Source organism: Tetrao urogallus, assembly GCF_951394365.1.
Source record: "Tetrao urogallus genome assembly, chromosome: 4".
In the NCBI taxonomy this organism is placed as follows: domain Eukaryota; kingdom Metazoa; phylum Chordata; class Aves; order Galliformes; family Phasianidae; genus Tetrao; species Tetrao urogallus.
The window spans coordinates 64493639-64509568 of NC_136817.1; the positions used below are offsets into that span (position 1 = coordinate 64493639).

Here is a 15930-nt window from a genome sequence, read left to right on the forward strand (position 1 = left end):
GTCATAGTGTAGAAGTATTCTTCTAAATATGTGTTGGAGAGAAAAAAGTCTTCCAAACTGCAAAGATCTGGAAGATTAAATAATCATTGCTTGCTTTCTTAGCAGTACTTGTGCAAGTCAACAGATACATGGCAGAGCTGTAAATCAGCTCTTGTCTGAGGTAGTCAAAACCTACACAGGATTTCATTTTAAATTCCTAGGGAGTCTCTTGCTGTACAAGGAAGTATCTCAAGCAGGTGAGTAACTACACTGGTGCTGTAGAGAATCCATTCTAACTTGTGTTCTGTGTTTTACTGAAGACTTCTACTTTCCTTTTGAAATTCAGTTCAAACACTATCTTCCTTGATACTCCCAACTTCCTTCACTGATAAAGCTGTCTGAAACCTCACAGGAGCACAACCAGTCAGTGTTCATTTCATTTAATTCTACTCCTGACATGATGATGATAGCCAGCAAAGCAGTTATGAGAGATTGAGCTAAACACTGTCAATAATAAGCCCCACAGACACCAAGCACCTGGATCCAATGTGTTAAAAGAATTCAGGTGTTTGTGTGCCTTTAGGTCCCTGCATGCACTCCTAGGATTGAAACTAACGTAACTTCAACTGTTTTTTTTTTTTTTTTAACTGACTGAAGTCAGGCAGTTCACTTACTCAGTAAGCCACCTGAGTAATTTTCTTAAAAAACCTTATGTAATGCAGCTTTTTTGGCATCTCTTAAACTCCAGCACATTTTAACTATCTCCACAACTTATAACGTGCTTTCCAAACTCATTTCAGAAAGATAGGGGAAAGACAAGAAGGAGATCAAGACCAACTTAATTTCAGCTTCTACACAGATGCCACAGTTGCTGAGTTTGAAATGGCTTGTAAACCTGCTGAAATCAAATTGGTGTCTTCTGATCATGAATGTGTTTGGCTTTTTCCAGTTCATGTGCAAGAAGCCTTCAGAGGTGCTAGAGCTAGGGGGCTGCTTGATGTAGTAGTCTTTCTAGAATGTAAGGCTGAGAAAATAGCCTGCATGTTACCACCTCGAGTGAAAATCAAACTGTTTCTAAGGCATCTTTCTGAAGGTATGAAAGTCAAGGCAAACCACAACTGTGCTGGCAAACAATGTGTAAATGACACTGGTCCCTTAGGAAGGCAAAAAGGCCCTGAACATCTTACTCAGAGTATGCAGAAGTCATAAAATAAGTTCTATTTCAGGTAAATTTCCAATACTTATGACTAAGTGTATTAAGTCCATTATGTACTATCACATCTTTGCCAAAATTCATGTTAATTGTAAAATAAATTAGAAATTAAAAACACTTTAAAAAGTAATCCCAGTAAAAATTCACACAGCACAGTATTTCAAACACGGAGGCCTGTGCTAAAGCTTTGTACAGTTGCACTTTTGTTCATCTTCTTTGCATTTTGCTACAACTTAATTCAGTGCGTAGTTAAACTGGTTGGCAAACTTCTCATGCTTTCTTTGGTCCATCTGATTCATTGCTTTCACCACTCGTTTGACAGCACCTCTGCAAGAGAAACAAAAAATATATAAAGGCTCTTGTATTGATTCTATGGAATCTCAGATTATTTATAAATGTTGAGGGAAAAATGAACTAAGATAAATTGCCATCAGGCCTGTGAATGCTGCACTGGAGTTGAACACAGTCTTGTTAACCAAATTAGCTGTAGCAATACAAATAGTTTAATTCGGCAATGATTTTATTAGCAGGAGTAAACCAATCTAAAGCTTTTCAGTTTAATAGCTGTCTATTCTATCTTCTTAGTGCTATTTTCTGATAGTCACATGTAAACTTGATTTGCAAAAGCATCTATCCTTTCTACAGGTTAAAAAAAAAACCAACAACTAAAAATACCTAACAGGATGAAAAAACTAAACTAATACTCAGAAACACCTACCAACTATAACCTGCAAAATCTAGAATGTTTTCACAAGGGAAAGTTTAACTGTAACTTATTTAGCAACTTCCTTCCAAAGTTCCTAAAAATCAGTTTTATCAGCTGTACGAAGAGTACCTTACTTACGCCTCCTTACTGCTGAGCAACAACTGTTTCATCTGTGAGCACAACACGATTTGAAGGAAACAGCAGAGAGAATGTCATATGCAGAGAGAAATTAACATTGCAGAGCTTTAGTGGGAAGGCAGCAGTAGCAATCAAGAGAATGCTGTGTGTATCTGTCTCTACAAAAACCTTTGAAAGGTACAGTGCACAGCTAAGTAGGGGATGCCCAAGGTATTTTATTCTTCAGTGGACTCCAGACTGCCAATTTTTATTAGTTACTTGAGCATTTCTGCTAGAAGCACCTAAAACAGCTGAGACTGATACTTGCAGGTATGTCATCACACTGCCACTGTTTCTGGGAAAGGAAGTCATCTGCCACTCCTCTCTGTAAAGATCTCAGTGTTCTGCTGCTCAGAAAGGTACGTCAGCTAAGGGCTTCGTCTGAGGGACTCCATCCAGTTTAAGGATGTGGCACTGATTGATGTCTCCATTTATACTCTAGAAATACAGTCTGCCTGTTCCTTCACTCAAAGTGGATGGTTTCAAGTCTGTTAGCCTCCACACTATTGCAGTCTGCCTTTCTGTGCTGATGCTGCAGGGTGGCTGGTAGAATGAGAAAAAGGCATCCACCAGGTGATGTGACCCTTCTCAGGATCAGGTCTACACACTACTACAGCTCTGCTCCCCTGGTTACCTCTGAGGCAATCTGACTTTTGTTGTAACTAACTGTTCCCTTTAATGGTTTAACTTTAAGAGCTATTTTGAAACATCTGAAAACAGAGGATACCTCTCATTAGTGGTTCTAAATAGCAGGATTAAAGATTTTCTCAGCAGCAACTGTAATCAAAGCTAGCATTCTGAAAAAAAACAAACCCTTGAAAGTGGGTTTCTTTTAACAAAATTCTGCCAATAAAGTTAACAGAGTAGAGAAAACATGGTCATGGTTTTGCTCTTCAAATATTGCCTAATTGGTAGGAGAAAAGTGAGCCTTTAGCAGTGGTGAGTGGCCTTGCCACTTTCATGTCATGTAGTTTTTACATTAGCACCCCTGGATTGTGTGATACTGTAAATGAAATGAGATCCCACTTTGATGATCTCTGTGCAATTTCACTTAACTTTATTGGCAGATGAGAGCCTTGGTTTATCACCTATACATTTCAAGTAATTTGGGGTTGTTATAAGGAGTCAAGGTTATCATCTTGTTTAGTGCTGCAAAGCATGAAACCTATTAAAACATGACAGGTTTGATTCCCTATACCTGGCACTACCACACACTCATAATCATTAGCACAGAGCAGAGTAAACCAAAAACAGTTTTTGAAATTTATTTCATTAAAGCTGATATCAAATTCATATTATTACAACAGCATGGTTTTCGACTTTAAGATCAAGTAACATGAAACTGTCACAGATAGGATTTACTTTGTAATTGAAATCAACATGGATTTAGCCCTGTTATACCTACTGCATCATAAAAGGGAAAACTGAATTCAAACAAATATTATTTTGGATGCTGTTCAAGTCATACAATATATTTAGGGAATAGTCACTAATGATTTAATATTTTTGCTTTTTTGACTTAACAACCTTCCTCTATTCACTTTGCTTTGACTACTTCAGTTTTAACAACTTTAAGTAATTGCAGCTGCTTCCCTTCTGATGAAGACCATAGCATGCTCAGACAAGTTTTTGTTGCAGCCAGACCTAACCAAGACTACGTACAAGAAACAGTGCAGGAGAGCTGGCCTATGGTGCTACTAAATATTCTAAAACCTATTCCGCTTGTAGGGGGGTTGTGGACTCCCACTTGCATCTGAGCCAGCCTGCTTCAATTTTTTTTCTCATGAATGCCTATGTAAGTCATGAACACATCTTTGCCAAAAATGTTTAAATGCCAAAGAGCATCCATGGGGATAGCATGGGGTATTTTCCAGAAGTAAATTGCTTCAGAATGATAAAAAAAGTAGTTCCATCTGTAGAGTCATAAAATTAAGCAAACACATTTCTACAAGGCCCATGTTTCCTGCAGTTACTGGAGTTATCGGAATTAATTAGTGGTCCCTAAATAACAGTAGCTTGAAGCATTTCAGCAACGCAGGTTCATGTTTTTACTACTGTAGGTCTGGAGGTACAGAGTTAACTGACAATGTCTTGAATTTCAACATTGAGACTTGTTAGAATTTAAGCATCACATTCACAAACCTGTTTTGGGAGAGGAAGACATCCTGCAAACCACTTTGGTGCCATGCTTGGAATAGCAGCCCTGTGCTACTTGACTGCTTTTCTGTAATATCCTTCCTTCAGTGGAATCATGCTACTTACAAACTACGTGAGTTTCAAAACTCCATTTACCTTGAGCCAGCAAGTTGTGTGAATGTCAAGGGCAAAGCGTTAGAATACTCAATCTATCCCTTGAATGGTTACCTCAGGGAAGCCGAGCTTTCTTGCAAATAAATAGCTATTGGTTGCATTTTTGAAAAGTAAGGTTGAGGGTGCATAAATAATCATGTGCATTAGTGCCTAGCCTTCAACATGTGGAAGTTATGATTATGTTAGGTTCTTAACATTTCTGAGTATTTGCTGCTTTCCAATCCAAGTATTTTCCACTGTTTGCACTTGTGCAGAGCGGAAAGGGAGAAGCACTGACAGTGCTACGATGTGAGCAACACTGTACCACAAGGATCTGAATATTTTTCTTGACTGTGTTCTCAGTAAAGGAGAAGAAAATGCATTAGCAGTATCTCTCTGAATAATACAGACAAAGAATTGCTGTGTGTGCACTGTACTGGGAAGCACTGCACAGACTGAGCTACAAATTTAATACACACGAGAGCAAGAGAAGACACACAGGAGCAAAGAAGTTCAGGAAAGTTTGTGGAGGTCTCTGAAAAGCTTGAGGGCAACCACATGGGAAAAGCCAAGATTTCAGACACACACTTTTATTACAGTTCTGCTTAGGACAACCCATTTCAGGCTTTCAAGAAGAAAAAAAAAAGCTTTGTTCTCACTTCATCTATGCTACTACAGTGTGTCTGGTTTGTAAATTGTGTCACTCTTTCCACATCCAATGCTTTCTGTATGCATGCAGTAGCATCCATCCATCCATTAACAAATGTTCATCCAAAGAAGACACTACAACAATTACAGGCTAAAATAGATGAAAATGATGACAAAAATAATAGGAAAATTTTATAAATTAGCTGCAAATCATACTCTAAGAAATAACCTCTGTCACCTGGTTTTTACTCTCCAGCAGCACAAAAGGCATTTGTGCTCTTCCACTGGCAAAGGAAGCTGTTTATTGTGTAGAAACAAAAATACCACTAAAATAAAGGGAAACAATAATTTAGCAAGCTTTTGAAAACATAAGTATCTTACTTATTGAAGACTATCTTCTCAAGCCGGGAACGAGCAGTGTTAGCCTGCTGCTTCAGGTCTGTCAGATTTGGGTATTTCTTCTTCCCTTTCTTTTTTCCTCCTCTCCCATTATTTTTAGAGGAACCAAGATCCACTCCCGTGGCTGCTTCGACTTCTCTCATGAATTCTGGATCCCGCCACTCTGTTCATAAGAAAAACCAGGCACTTTGAAAATTCGAGCCTAAGCAGAATTTGCAGCCTTACCTAAGGCAAAGGCTCTTGTCGCCCCTAGGCAAGGGCAGAGTCAGTGCTTTAAGTTGTGTACATGAAGGGAGAGGAGGATAAAGCAGTTAGTCAAAACCACAGACCTTGATAAAAAAGCCCTGCCAGTCTGGGATCAGTATCTATTATTACCTGCTATAGATAAAACTGTTCTGTATGAAGACTTAAGCTTTTACAGCAACACAGTTTCAAGGAAAATATTCCATGCAGGAGAGCTGACATAAACACAGCAATCATTATTTAGGAACTGAACAAAGTGCCAACAATGTAGCTGTGGAACTTATTTTCAGGAATAAATTCTGAAAAAAAAGCTTAAAAATGAAAAATATGGAGTTTGTCAATTTTAGAGCAGAATAACAGCTAACTACCTATATAAAATATTATAAAATAGCAATATTGTAACATTTCTGCATTTGATTTTATTTGCTTCAAAATGTAACTGGCATCTGACATGTAATTCTTGAATAAGACATGACCTTGTTGCCATAAGCCCAATTTTGCATCTGAAAGGGTCACTCTTTCTAACTATACCACGCTTCATCAGATTTATTATTTAAATCAGGTTTCTTGACAATAGCCCATGTGAACGTCTTTCTTCAAAAACTTGTTTTACAGTTCTATAAAATCCTTAATGCTTCAGAATCCAACCCCACTAAGTGAATTCTGAGCACAGTAGTCACCATGGGAATAAGCATAAATGAATTAGACTGTAAATTGGAGGAAGCACTTATCTTTCATCATTAGCACAGTTTTGCACACCAGTACAAGAATGAAAGATAAAAGCAGCAGTAAGTAAACATGTGGCCACAGGACAGTCAGTTTTTCTACCTGGAGATATCTATGTAAACTCAAGAAAATGGCACCACTTTATAAACATGTTGAGCATTTAGTTTGAGAGTGCTGTTACCCACACAGCATGAAAGTCAAAATTCCTTGTTTTAATAACCAGCCATTTGTCATATAGATTCAAGTAAGTCAGCAGAAACTGTAGAAACTGACCAAACTTCTACTCTCATTTAACATCTTTGGGAAAATGTACAGCTCTAAATGACAATTTCACTTATGTCCAAAACATGACAAATACTGCTAACAGTTTGAGAAGGCCAGAGGTACTTCAGAATGCAGTGCTTAGGAATCCCAGAGCTATTTGCCAAAGTTATTTGCCAGCGTTAGATTGGTTAGATCAAACCTATTGGTACGATATGCAAAAGCAAAGAGGTTAAAATCCAACAACAACAACAACAAAAGCATGAGGAAAATGGAGCCGTGTAGAACTTGGCAGGAGAATCACAGAGGGAGAAAATAGAACCTGTATACTTGATAGATCATAAGACTTGAAGAGATGGGTTTCTTCAGTGGCTTTTTTTTTTTTTTTTTGAACTGAATGAATACACAACAGTACAATTCAGATACAGGAACGATTAATCCAAGATTAAGGAAAACTGTCTAAACAGTTTATCTCCCAGTAATAAGAAGGCGTCACAGTTTAGGAACCCAGTGAATGGAGCAATTGTTTAAACACAACGAAAAAATGCCGGCATCCAGTAGAGATGAAATGAGCGTTTGAGTAAAATGAAGGAGCAATTTAAAAGCCTTTGAGAAAAATCAATAGAATGCCAGGGAAGAGCAGCCTTTTTGAGCACTGATGGGCCCCTAAAGCTCTTCATACATTGTTACTGAGTTTAGCAGCAGGGAAAAGAAAATTACACAGTTTGCAGGGGTAGGCGGGAATCAATACTGTAGTTAGTAAAGAGATGCTATTTCACATCTGACTGGCCAGCGGCCTGCCTTCACCAGCCTGTCCTGATACCTGTTTGTTAACAAGTCACTAAGGGCTGAAAAACCAGATACTCTGCAGGGTTGACACAAAAAATAGGCACTTAATTTGCTCCTGTGTGCGAACTATTGGAAGAGGATGAACACTACAGATTAGCAGGTCAGTGTAATCCCTCCTGATTCATTGTTTGAGGACCAAAGAGCCCAAAGCACCATTTTGTGGACATTAGTTAGAATTACAAAATTTGTACTCATTTTAAAAATGATATATAATATCAACGATAGTGTTGTCAAAACACAGTCATCGTTACACAAACTGTGTCATTTCTGTGTAATTGTTTTACTCTTCAACCACTCAAGGATGAAAAGAACCACTGCTATCCAAAAAGAAAAAGATATAGGAAGATTTTGGTAGAATTTAATTATGCAACCAATATCTCAGCTTTAATGTTTGGCATTTTTCCAGCTGTCACCATTAGGAAATGATGCTGTCAGTCATAAGACCAAAGCACTTATGGTGGATTTCTACTTTGCATATTCCAGAGCAGCACTGCTCAGACATGACGCAAAAAAGCAAAGCAAAGCAAAGCAAACCAAACAAAAAAGCAAAAATAACCCCAACCCAAGCAACCTCCCCCCCAACTTCCAGAACCAGAAACCCAAACCAACCAACCAAAAAAAGCCTTTCTAAAGGCTAATGAAAATTCTGAGGCACAGGAAAAAAAAATAAAAAGAAAGAAATAATAAGCAGTGGATAAAAGCATTTAGTGACATTTGGTATATAAAAGCTTTAGAAACCTTTAAGGTTTTGTTCAATAAATTAAGCACTTGAGCTTGCCCAGTATCTCCCCAGACAGACAGGACGGACCTTTGTGTGACATCTCAGCTTAACAATGGCACTCAATAATGCAACATCGCAATGTCAACAGTGTTTTGGGACTAACATATACATCCTTGTGGGCCAGAGGTGAGAAGCCTCTAACAACACTGCGCTGACACTGTAATAAAAATAAGTATTATGTCTAGCCTAGAGCAATGGCAATTCCACAGAATAAAAAAAAGAAATCAATATTTTTCAGCACAAGTGATTTTTCTATCAGAGTATTAGCTTCCAGTTTGAAACTAGTCCCTCACAAACACCTACTAGCTTAAGTTGCCGGTTTTAGTTTGTCATAACTAAGCATGGAACTTCATTTTTCAAGCACAGCATTTACATCTCTGGCCTGGCTTCACTATGTCAGCCCATTTCCTGTGCTGCTGGTTGGAGGTCAGCTTAGAGCACTTCTCTCTACCCAGACAAGGATGAAACTGCCTGTGAACAGGGCACTTTCTCACCCACACCAGAGACTTGGTGAAAAGCTCAGTAGCAGTCACAGAATGACTTAGGTCGGAAGGACTTTAAAGATCACTGAGTTCTAACCCCTGTCATGGACTGGTTGCCAGTCACCAGATCAGACTGCCCAGGGCCCCATCCAACCCGGCCTTGAATGCCTCCAGGGATGGGGCACTCACAGCTTTCTGGGTACCTTGTGCCACGGCCTCAACAACCTCTGAATAAAGAATTTCTTCCTAACAGCTAACATCTAAGTTTCTCCTCTTTTAGTTTAAAACCATTTGCCTTCGTCCTATCACTGTTGGACTGTGTAAAAAGTGTGTCACCCTCCTGCTCATAAGCTCCCTTCAAGTACTAAAAGGCCACAACGAGGTCTCCCTGGAGCCTTTTCTTCCCCAGGCTAGACAAGTCCAAGTCATTCAGCCTTTCTTCATAAGGGAAAGGCTGAGTAAATAAAAGCTTTGAAAGCAAATCTGTTCCCTCCAATTATATGCTATCTTGTTGGATAGATCTCTCTCTCCCATCCTCCTTTGTAGTCCATCAACTTCCAGTTGCTTCCTGGTTGCAGTCTCCCTAGGACTCTATGAAAATCTACCTTCTGTTATTGCTAATGAAGTTTAGTTGTACTACCGGGGGGAAAAAAAAAAAAATCCCTTACTCTCCTTGGAAGTCTTTCTGCCTGCATATTCACTGCTTGCTGCCTTTCTCACTGTCTTTGTTCCTTACCTAACAGTTCAGACCATTACCTCAGCTAAAAATGGTATAAAATAATCCTGGTAATGATGAGCTTTCTCTTTAGAGCATTCCATCTGGAAGCAGCAGCTAGGATACAAGGATCAAGCCATTAGTTTTGTTATCTATCCCCGCTGTTTAAGAACAAAATGAAGTATGGCACAGTAAACTGTAATATACAAATACTGTACCTACTATCAGACTAATTAAAATGCCGATAAAGTTCTAGGTGAGGACTTCACTAATTTGGAGTACAACGTAACAAGGCCAAGAATTCTTGTAAAACAAGAAATTACCGACAAAACGATATAAAACTAAGTTCTTGCATTGTGACAACAAAAACACTTTGCTAATATTCACAGCAGTCCTAATAATATTATTGTTACATTACAGTAATCACAACTCTTGGGGACCAGCATGGTTAGAGGATGTCCTTTCCAGAACTGCAGCTTGTTTTTAATATAATGTTCTTCACGATAAATAATATAATACTACTGCCTGAGAAGTGTTAGGAACATTATGAGAATCACTGAAAATAAAGAACAAATTGCAAAGCTAACCTTATTCTGTGTGTATATTCTGTCATACTTATGAGACAAGACAGAATCATTACAAATTATCTGCAAATTAAAATTTGGGGATTTATATGAGAGAATGTGGCGAGGAGCAAAATGGAAATATGATCCAATTCTGCGTATCTTAACTTGTGTCTTCAGCAATGAAAGGATCAGCTTTTCATCCATACATTGCATCTCACTTGTCCAACTGTTCTGAGACTGTTGTCCAATTGTAGATACTATAAATAATCTGATGTAAAATGTAAATAAATTATAGATACTGTAAATATTTTATACTCTCTATATAAGCATTTGTAAAATACACATGCATATTCTCAAAGTTTATCTTCACCTCTACCTAATATTTTGATATTTTTTCCAGATGCTATGGACACACAAACCTGGCTGATTTGCTTGCTTCTCAAAGCGCATCTTTTCTTCTCTGGCTCTGTCCTCTGCATTGGTAGGAACCCCACACTCATCCCGAGGAATTATCTTTCCATGGAAAGGGCACTTGAGAAAGAAAGGAAAAAAATTTCACAGCTTTAGAATGAAAATATATTTACATGTTTTTCAATATAGCATATGCCCTGATACTGGAATCAAGTGGTAAAACTCTACACCTTGTTATAAGGCATCAGGATCCCATAAACACCACATGTTGAATTCATTCAGAATATCAAAGAAATAATCTCTGTGATATGAGTATTCGTTCTTAAGAGGGAGTACATCCTACCACCCCTGGAACAAGGGTGCTCATGCTGCATCATGTTTACTGTTTATGCTATACCCTTTTCCTGTTACAATCCCATTTAAAGTACCTTAATGCAATGTCAGATAATACAAGAATGGGGATATTAGAATGAGGTATGTAAATAAAGGATCTCTGCTTAGTAGGGCTCATAATTAGAGGCTGCATAGGGTACAACTTTCATAACATTTAATTTGTGAATAAAATTTCTTAGTCCTCCAACCAACCACGCTTCTAAAACTATTGTCAAATATGCCCTACGTTAGGAGAACTTTTCAGAAACCAACTTTCACTGTTTCACTGTCAAATACTTCAATGTAAGAGTAATAAATACAATATAAATACTTCAAATGAATGCCAGAAATATTTGAGAGTTCTTTGAACAAGCACAACTTCCTTAACAAAAGAAAAACAGGTATTATCAGCAAACTCCAAGCGTAGCTATCATTTGATCCCTTGTGCTATATCTGTAATAAATAAACTTCTATAGGTACGCTGTAATGAGATCCTCTCCATATAGAATATAATTTCCACATATTCTGGAAATCAGGTTACTTGGTGCTCACCTTAATCCGATCTTGTCTTTCACACAGACTTCCATCAGGCATTGGCGCTCGACATTTATGCTTCACTGGTTCAAACTTGCCAGCAAATGTTATATATCTGGTGTTTAACATTTCGGTTATTTCTTTATTTTCTACCTCTTCCTCTACTTCACTGGGTGCCCAAAATCGATGCTCGGAAGTAAATCTGGGAAAACAATGCAGAAATTATTTCTTTGTAGATAAGTTGTGCCTTTCCCAGCCAAGCATGCTGAGCCACCTGGATCAAACATAAGCTCAGTGTATAAGAAAGCAGAGAGATATCAGCGTAATCCTGAAGTAAAATTATATGTAAAAGGAGGGGAAGGTTTATCACAGAGTTAGAAAAAAAGCTAGAGTCTTAAGAAGGAGTATTATGTTCCTATTATGAAGATAGTTTTGAAAATATCACCAAAGCCTGTCTAGTATTGATTTAATTTTAACCAGCTCATCTCTCGCCAGTCTTAGCTCTAGCTGATAATTTGCCATTCAGAGGCAGTCATTCAATGTCCAGTTTCAGTGAATAACTTTGTAATTCTGTGGTTAATACTCTTTATAACATAATATTCCTATAGTAGAACACACAAGACAGATCAGAGAGGACACAGCTTGATCTTGTCTGATCTTACTCCTGGCAGCTGCACTCCTGTAACTGTAGAGAAGCAGAAGCTGAAACGAGCATCTTGTGACATACTGAGACCCATCAGCTGAGCATCAGAGATTCTTCTAGGTTCAGTAGGCTGTTCTTCTGCACAGTGTTAGTAACACTGAGAAACTTACGGGGTGTTCCTCTAGGAACTAAGCTAATTCATTGAGAATGTATTTTAAAACGTGAGTCTTACCTGTATTTACAAACACATACAGACAAGTATACTCCTTCTTATTGTACTACAAATATGGTTAGTACCACGTCTATAGATGTGGGGAATGGGAGAGAATGGAAACAAGAATGCTGGAGACCCTGTAACATTTTAGAATTTTCTTAACAGTACTAATCAAATTCATTCTAGTCATTCTAGGCTGACAGGCAACTTCAGAGAGCAATTAACTGACTCATTTTAGATGTCAGCCTCAGGATGCAGTGATTATACCTCTCACGGTACATACTACTGCTGGTGACTTCGCCTTTTGTAAATGGCAGACATACACATGAAAACTGTATTTCCCTTTGCAATGGGAAATCAGCAAGGTATACAAGCCAACACTTTAACAAAGATCTTAGTGGAGATGAAGAGTTAGTGTGAATTTTACCTAAGCAAGTTTTCAGCAAATGACAAGTAACAAAAAGTGGAAGAAACTCATCTGAATCAAGCAATCTGTAACAGACGTAGATGTTGTTTTTAATGCACTAGCTCACCATTTCAAATTATGTCATGAGATCAGAGCTCGGTTAAGAAAGGACAAGTAATTCTGAAACCATTCTGTGTTCTGTGGTTTGCCAAATCATGAGGAAAAAAAAAAGTTCAGTAAGGAGAATCCTTAGAGATCCCTTCTGTCCAACAATTCTGTCATCACACCTACCTCACGGGTGCCAGAAAAATTCTAACCTGCCATAAAATATGTATCACTTCACTAGGAGATAAAAGAGTAACAATGGGGGCTAGTGAACAGCATTAAGCACAGTAATACAGATACATCTCCACAATATTTCATTGCAAAAAGTTTTCAATCTGCAAAATACAAACTGAACAGAAAAGTTACATGCATCTTTTAAATATATTAATACTTTTGAATGATATGATACTTCAAATTCATGAAGGCAACAAGATTATACAAAGACAACAAATAAAAGAATGAGATTGATTTGCTTACTCAGTTTTAATGAAGTCCTAAAAACAAGATGACTACCAGCTCTGCATTAATTATCATACAGGCACAAGGAGGGACTACCAGTGTACTTACAGTTACATGATAATGAAGAAGCAGTTAACAGTTCACAGAATCACAGAATCACCCGGGTTGGAAGGGACCTCAAGGATCATGTAGTTCCAACCCCCCTGCCTAGCAGGGCCACCAAACATACACATTTGTGTGCCAACCTTCCCAGTCGAGAGAAAATTCTATTTAATATTTTTACTACTTGCTACAATCTATATCCCACAAATCCGAAGGGAACTGAAATTACGTTTTGCTCTGTAGAGCACTGATTAGTATTTGGAACTGGACTTTAAAGACTGATTCCTATACAGACATTCAAACACACTATTATTACCATATAAAATACTTCCTCTCCACATTCGTTACAGTGGAGAAAAGAATAAAGTGATGCTAACAGGTTAACTTCCTGTTAACTTCTGAAAGAAAAATCCAGCTATTGGAAACATTGCACTCTTTCCACAAATTCATATAAAATTTATTAGTAATGGGAAGCCTAAGAAAACCTTGAGTAAACATCAGTTCTAAAGCAGTGTGATGCACAGAGAGATCTTCAAGCAAGTAGTAAACGAGCTAATTCAAGTAAGAAGCAGGCTAGGGTGAGCTGTATCCTAGCCCTCATTTGCCTTCAGCCTGTGAGTAAGCACCCTAAGTAAGATCTGTAACTCAGGGAAGTGGTAAATCAATCTGGAAGGCACGTGCTTTTTCCAAAACCTATTGGTTAACTAGCATAGGTTAACTAGCATAGCAGTCTCTACACAGTACAACAATCTTGTTAAGATTTCTTAAACTAACTTTATAGGTGTTGCAAGTGAAGTCTGAAGTGGGAAAAAAAGTACAGCTCAAACTGTGGGTTACAGTAACACATGGTTACATTTACCAGCTAAAGATGATTAGGAAAGCCATCTTTCTTCACAGCAAGTCTTACTACCAACATTTTAAAATGTTAATTTCTCACACATGCTGTTGTGAAGTAAGTGCAATGTTAAATAAGTGAAGGGGAAAGACTGCCACTTCAGATTTAAAAGATTGAAATCCCATACACACTCCACTGTTGTCTACTGTTGGTGTGGCTTTTTTCTAGCATCTCTGTAAGATAGAAAAGTTGAAGGAGTTGGTCAATGACTGTTTTACTTTTTCAATAAATAACGTTTTACATCCAGGGATCAATGGTATTGTATGTGCAGGATTACTTAAATTATTTTTGGTTGGATTGGCATATCTGTAGTTATAGACCATAAGGTTCAGAAGTATGCCCTCTATTTTATTGAGAAGCATAAAAATAAAACAGTACAGCACAAGGCAGACAGGCAGTGAAATATGCTTTTCATTTCACTTATGACTTGAATAACTCATTTGCAATGTAAAATAAGGCCTTACTACCTTTTTGGCATTATCAAAGTCAACCACTTCTTAAAGCCTTGCTGAAAATCTTAACCAGTTTATAGCCTGGTTACACCTAACCAGACAGAGACCAAAGCTTGGATTATCTGTTAAAGCTCTGTTATGTATCAAATTTCACCGACTTTCAATAATTTAAAATAAATTCAGCACTTTGTATAATCAAGTACAGGAGGCAAAGCTTTCTTCTTGATCCTTTGCTCAGCAAATATACAGTTGAGAGGGTATTATCTAAAAAAGGCACTAGCAATCAGCAAATTAGGCTGATTTCCACAGGGTGAACATTCACCTAGCTATTGTTAAAAAGTGAAGATGAATACTGTTACATGAAACACTGGCAGGCAGAAGGACCTGTCATGAAAAACAGGGTTCCTCAGTTTCCAAAGGCGGAAATGATGTTGATGGCATTTCCCTTGGGTTTGCACTGCAGCACTGTTTACATTTTGTATGTATAGCATTATTACTCTAGTCTACATTATGATTACGGGGTTTTTAATTTATTCGCTTTAGTAAGGAAACAAACTAAGTTAAAATAGCACTGCTGAGAACTTACAAGCTTGATCTTCAAGCCAGCTAGTCAATGATCTTTGCCCTTTTCAAGCAAAATATGGTACAAGCTGATAGGAAATTCCTGGTGGACTTAAATTGAATTTATACACAAAGGAAAGACTTTGCAGCCCAACATTCATATAAAAATACTAGTACTAAAAACGGGCTTTAAAAACAAACTGCTAGAAATAAGTTCTGAAGCGTATCTACAATCTACTGCCCCTAGCATTGCTAGAGTTTTTCTCAAACCAGCAGTGCATCATCTCTAAGGAACACAGAGCCTTCCCAAACAGGAATGGAAAGTGAGAGATCAAAATACAAATCCTGCAACTGCCACTTATTCCTTGTGTGACTGAACAAGCGTATCAGTTTCCCCAGTTACCACTCTGTAAAGTCAGGAAAAATACCCCACACCACCCTTGTCATTCTCCTACCCTGCCTGTTATTTATTTGGACTGTGAAGTCTTTAGCAGAGGGACTGCCTATTATGGACCTGCAGAACACTTTGCATAATAAGGCACCAATTTAAACTGAAGTGCTGCCATGCTGCAAATAATACACAAACATGAAAAGAGCAGAAAAAAATGTGCTTTAAAGCATCAAAGGATATTTAATTAGTACCACAACTTCTCAAAACAAATACCCTTTTAAGGTAGAATTTCTGACTTTGTTTATGGGTCCCACAACACAAGAGAAAGAAGAAAAGTAATTATCAAAAGAA

General features: G+C 37.8%; 1 protein-coding gene across 1 annotated transcript in view; it reads right to left on the reverse strand.

The window, feature by feature from the left end:
- Window positions 1-1425: 1425 nt before the first annotated feature.
- Window positions 1426-15930, reverse strand: part of UVSSA (UV stimulated scaffold protein A) — a gene marked incomplete at its 3' end in the record, with an annotated part of 48888 nt that continues 34383 nt past the window's right edge. Inside the window, exons 10-13 of the mRNA XM_079534818.1 lie at window positions 11370-11553; window positions 10454-10565; window positions 5394-5574; window positions 1426-1519 (exon numbers count right to left, since the gene is read on the reverse strand). Coding sequence (XP_079390944.1) covers window positions 1426-1519; window positions 5394-5574; window positions 10454-10565; window positions 11370-11553 — 571 coding nt within the window. The remainder of the gene's footprint in view (window positions 1520-5393; window positions 5575-10453; window positions 10566-11369; window positions 11554-15930) is intronic.